Below are 5575 nucleotides of genomic sequence, written 5' to 3' on the forward strand. Positions count from 1 at the left end.
GTTTCTCTATTTGCCAAACTCCCCTAAACCTTTGCTAGGAAGAGATTGATTGGAAAACTTGAGGCAGAAATTAAATTTAAAAATGGGCACATTGAAATTGTAATTGCTGAGACTAAATATGTTGAAGCAGCAACTCTTCTTGAGCAGGAAATAACTCCAGTTAGCAGCAACATCCCAAGGGAAGCTGAAGATGCAGTTGTTCCTATCGTGTGGGCCAGTGGGATTCTATGAAAATCAGGAAAGGCAGCACCTGTAAGAATTACCCTTAAGCCAGAAGCTGTACTGATAAGGCAAAAGCAGAATCCTTTGAAATTAGAAAGCCAAGTTGGATTGGTTCCAGTAGCACACAAATTTGCTAAGCATGATTTGCTTGTAGACTGGGAATACAAGTACCCATAAAGAAAGCAAATGGGAAAGATTATTGATTAGGGCAGGACCTGAGAGAACTCCCTTAAATGATAACCTGTAATCATTTACAGTTTTAGATTTACAAGATGTCTTTTCCTGCATCCCCTTGAGCAAGGAAAGCCAAGAAATCTTTGTTTAGGAATGAGAAAATCCAGAAACTGTGAAGGAGGAGAAGAAGCCACCTGACTCCTCCCCAAGCCATGAACAGTTCATGAAGTGCCTTCCTGGGAATGGCAGGATGGTGTTGACTCTGGATTGCTCACTATGGACTTTGGTAACACCATTAGATGAGCTTTTAAAAACAGCCTGTAAGAATTTCCTCACCTGGACAGACGGTGCAAGAGCAGCCTTTAAGCAGCCAAGGATTTCCTGATGAGAGCCCCGGCTCTGGGTCTGCCAGATCTCTCAAAATCATTTGAACTGTTTACCTATGACAGACAGAATGTTGCTCTGGGAGTGCTTGCACAATTTCCTGGGCATCAGTGAAGAGCCAAGGCCTATTCCAGCCAAAAACCCTGACTGGGAATTGTACACGATGGAAGCAGCTTTGTTTGGGAGGGAAAACGAGTGACAGGGTGTGCAGTGACCACTCCAGACAAGGGAATCGAATCTTGGCCTCCCCAACGACTGTCTCTGCTCAGAAAGCAGAACTAACTGCTCTTAGCCCTGGACTTAAGGAAAAAGGGCAACATTTGGCATTGAAAACTTTCCCTGAAATTGGAAACCATTTTGCTGACAAATCTGCAAAAGAAGCAGCAGAAAAAGACATTCTGGCTTTAGTCCCAGAAAAGGAGGTCACGTTACCTAAAATTGCCCCAAAGTACAATAAAAAAGGACTTTCAGTGAATGGAATTGCTCAAAGTTGACTTTCAAGGTACAGGATGGGCTGTCACCCCTACAGGGCAGGTGACAGCCCCACCTATAAATATGGGAAAAAAATATGTAAAAAGAGCATGAAAGAACCCAAACACTAGCAATAAAATAACTGTAGGAGTCACAAAAGATGGAAATCTTCCTGGAGATTATCTGCAAATAGTTTTTACTGAGTTACCCCGGAAAGAAGGATATTGGTACATTTTTAGTGCTAGTCAATACCTTTAGTGGATGGCCAGAGCTCTGTCCTTATTGCACCAATAATGCAAGAGAAGTACTGAAGGTTCTCTTAAACCGCATTATTCCCAGGTTCAGAATTCCTCTAGGAATGTCATCAGATAAAGGATCAGATTTTATTGCAGCAGTGGGACACAAGACAAGTAACATTTGCCAGGAAACCTCAAGGACATCGGTGCAGGCCCTGCCTATGGCATTGCTGAGAATTCAGGATCAGCCTGGGAGAAGAGACTATTTAAGCCCCTATGAACTAATGGACACTTTAGGATCCACCCTGCAGAAACTCCAGAGATTTGTGGTGACACCTTGGCCAGTGGATTGGACACCCCAGCCTATCTGTCCCTGCCTGGCCATTGGGTCCACGTCAAATGGGGGGACTCTGAGCCCCCTCAGGCAAAGGGGAAAGGCCCTTTCCAGGTTTTCTTGACCCCATTTACAGCAGTTACAATTGCAAAGAAGGACCTTGGACACACTATCCTCGAGTTAAGAAAGCTCCATTTGATTGGAAAGGCGAACAGACTGAACCATAAAAATTATAATCCATGTTTGTGTATTATCTTGCATTATGATTTAATGCTGTAGCTGTTGTAGTCACTTATGGTTCAAAGTATGCTTTGAATAATGAGACATTGGCCTAATGGTCAAGTCTTAAGAAAAACAGGGGAGTGATATTTGAGTTTTGAGATGTAACAAGGACTAAGCTTCTGCAGCAGAATGTACCATAGAAACTCCACAGAGCTGATGCAAGGGATTTAAAGGTACTAACCAAGCAAAGTAATGAAACAATGAAGAAGGGAACTGAGACAGCAGCCAAGCAATACTGAGTAACTCAGGTGAATTGTCTTAAAGAAGTTCATAAGGTGGTCACTTAGAACTTTGGGGGCTCCAGACACAGACGACCATGAGACACTCACGATGAAGCCCCTCAGAGACCTTATAAGGATATGCATATATGCTAATAAGTGTTGGGAAATGTCATGAATACATAACAGGAATGTGGGGAATGAAAAATGAATAATCATGTAATGCTGACATATCAGCTGCAGTGGAGACACCTCTGTGTGCACTTTGGGAACTGATTCCCAGGGCACCCGACGTGTGTGACCGTGCAGCACATCGTAATAAAGAATGTCTGCTGCTAAAACTCACCAATTGGGTCCTAGAGGTTTCTTTAAGAGACAATTTTAGGCAACAGGTGGCCCCTCAGGAGCCCCCCAGTGGGGTGACACAAGGAGGACTCATGGGGGTCCAAATTCTTGATCCATCTTGGAGGCCAGTTATGCCCATCTCACCCCCAACCTCGGCCCCAACCCCTGCCCTTCATGTTCCCCTCAAAGCCCCCCTCATTTGCTGCCCATGGGCAAAGGAACTGCCCAGGGACAGAGGGGGGGAACACCCACCCCCCAAGAGGACAGGCTGGGTTTGGAGCCAGAGAAGGGAAGAGGCCCCTCAGAAGCAGATCCTGCCAGCGGGGACAGTGCTTTGGATCAGGGCAATGTCCTCCCTTACACAACTGGCTCAGGGGGAAAACTCCACCTGGGGAAGGACTGGGACATTCCCACAGAGCCTGGAAGTTTTCATCCCTTCTCAGGGGCCACAACTGGCTCAACCACAGATGTGAGAGGCAGGGTGATGTGTGAGAAGGGGCCTCAAACCATCAAGGACCCCCAAAGTGCCCCATGATCCCCAGGGTTACATCAGACAGTGTAAAACTGCTCCCAGGGGAGGAACCTGGGTGTTCCTGAACCTGAACATGTATTAACTCACTGTGTTTCAGGGGCTTCCCCCACCCCCAACTGTAAAACACCTCGACCATCACTTGGACCAAGGGATGTGGGAATTGTACCAACCAAGTCTGTGCTGGATCCTCAGGGTGAGACTGCATCTTTCTACTCTGATTCTTTCTTTTCCCTTATACATTTTCTTAAGTGTTATTTTTATGCTTTCTATCACTATAGACAGGAACCAAAACTGCTCCAAACCTGCTTTACATGGCAACCAAAGTATTCTAAACTAAACTCTACTATTTATAGTTATAACCACCAATCATTCACCGTCCCTTAACTCTAATCTGCCCCAAGGGGTCAATTAACAAGAACCTGGGTCACCCTCTTCCTCAGTGGGGGTTGGGACAGGCGTTGGACATGGGGAGGTTTCTGGCAGCTCCTCACAGAACCCAGCCCTGGAGTCCCCCTGCTACCAAAACCTGGCAAACCCAATACACTGCCCAGCATGGATCACCTGGAATGTGGGTCAGCAGGTCTGTGCCCAACGTGGGTCCTTTGATGGTTGATGGAGTTGGAGCAGCGGATGAAGTTCTTCCTGCAATCAGGGCACTTGCAAGGCTTCTCTTACTGGTGGGTCCGTTGGTGTTTGGTCAAGGTAGAGCTGTGGGAGAAGCTCTTTTCACACTCGTCACACTTGTAGGGCCTCTCCCCGCTGTGGATGAGCCGGTGCCTGATGAGGTGGGAGCTCTGGTTGAAGCTCTTCCCGCAGTCGGTGCAGCGGAAGGGCCTCTCCCCTGTGTGTGTCCGCTGATGCTTGAGGAGATTCGAGCTGGTCTGAAACCTCTTCCCACATTCCCCACACTTGTAGGGCCGTTCCCCAGTGTGGATCTTCTGGTGGCGGATGAGGGTGGAGCTGTCGCTAAAACTCTTCCTGCATTCCAAGCACGTGTAGGGCCGCTCTCCGCTGTGCACCCGCTGGTGGGTGAGGAGGCTGGAAATGCGGCTGAAGCTCTTCCCACATTCACATGGATAGGGCCGTTCCCCAGTATGGATCTGCTGGTGGTGGATCAGGTGGGAACTCTGTCTGAAGCTCTTCCCACATTCCCCACACATGTAGGGCTGTTCCCCAGTGTGGATGCGCTGGTGGCTGAGGAGATTGGAGCTCTTTATGAAGCTCTTCCCACATTCCTCACACTTGTAGGGCCGTTCCCCAGTGTGGATCTTCTGGTGGGTGAGGAGGTAGGAGTTGTCACTGAAGCTTTTCCCACATTCCAAGCACTTGAAGGGTCGCTCCCCGGTGTGGATGATCTGGTGGATGATCAGGTGGGAGCTGCGGCTGAAGCTCTTCCCACATTTCCCACACTTGTAGGGCCGCTCTCCAGTGTGGATATGCTGGTGTCGTCTCAGGGTTGACCTCTCGCTGAAGCTCTTCCCACATTCCAAGCACTTGTAGGGTCGTTTCTCAGTGTGGATCTTCTGGTGTCTGCTCAGGGTGGAGTTGTCACTGAAGCTCTTCCCACATTTCCCACATGTGTAGGGACGTTCTCCAGTGTGGATGTGCTGATGGGCAAGGAGGTTGGAGCTCTGTCTGAAGCACTTCCCACATTCCAAGCACTTGTAGGGCCGTTTCTCAGTGTGGATCTTCTGGTGTCTGCTCAGGGCAGAGCTGTCACTGAAGCTCTTCCCACATTTCCCACATGTGTAAGGACGTTCTCTGGTGTGGATGCGCTGGTGGGAAAGGAGGTGGGAGCTCTGCCTGAAGCACTTCCCACACTCCAAACACTTCAAGAGTTTCTCCCTGGTGTGAAACTGCTCATGGACCTCCAGGCTGGAGCTCTGGCTCAAGCTCCGGCCACCTTCCCGGCGCAGAGTGGGTCTTTCCTCCTCAGAGCACCCTGGGCTGCCTTTGGAGACCCTCCTCCTGGGGTACCTTCGTGGCTTTTCCTCCCCGCTGCCTTCCTGCGCCGTGGAGCCCTTCAAAACAGCCTCTCCCACCAGGCTCTGCTGGGGGGATTTGTCCTCCGGGCTCTCCGTCCTCAGCTCGGGGCCTGGGGCAGGAGGGAAGAAGGACAGGGAGGGGATTTGCCTCCGGCCCAGAGGGAAGGCCAAGGACATCCTCCCAACTCCGGCCCCGGCAGGACGGCGGCGGCAGCGGGGTTGTCCTGCAGCCGGGGGCGATGCTCGGCTGGGAGATACAGGACAAGACAGGGGCAAAGGGGCACTGACTTCCTCCTCACCTGCCTGGGGGTCCTGGGGCATCTTCCTCTTCCTCACAGTCTTCTCCTCCATCTGGCCAAGGTTTGGGAAGGAGAAATCCTGCTGTGGGGGGA

At 50.0% G+C, this 5575-nt stretch overlaps 1 protein-coding gene across 1 annotated transcript; it reads right to left on the reverse strand.

Annotated features, from left to right (window-relative positions):
• Positions 1-2927: 2927 nt before the first annotated feature.
• Positions 2928-5258, reverse strand: LOC113995312 (zinc finger protein OZF-like; the record flags this gene model as incomplete). The annotated part of the gene is made up of 1 exon (XM_039389222.1): positions 2928-5258. A coding segment is annotated over one exon (1389 nt), but the record flags the coding sequence as incomplete, so codon positions are not given.
• Between the last annotated feature and the right edge of the window lie 317 nt (positions 5259-5575).

Source organism: Pipra filicauda, unplaced genomic scaffold (assembly GCF_003945595.2).
Source record: "Pipra filicauda isolate LSUMZ 115617 unplaced genomic scaffold, ASM394559v2 scaffold718_size133179_pilon, whole genome shotgun sequence".
Taxonomy (NCBI): Eukaryota; Metazoa; Chordata; class Aves; order Passeriformes; family Pipridae; genus Pipra; species Pipra filicauda.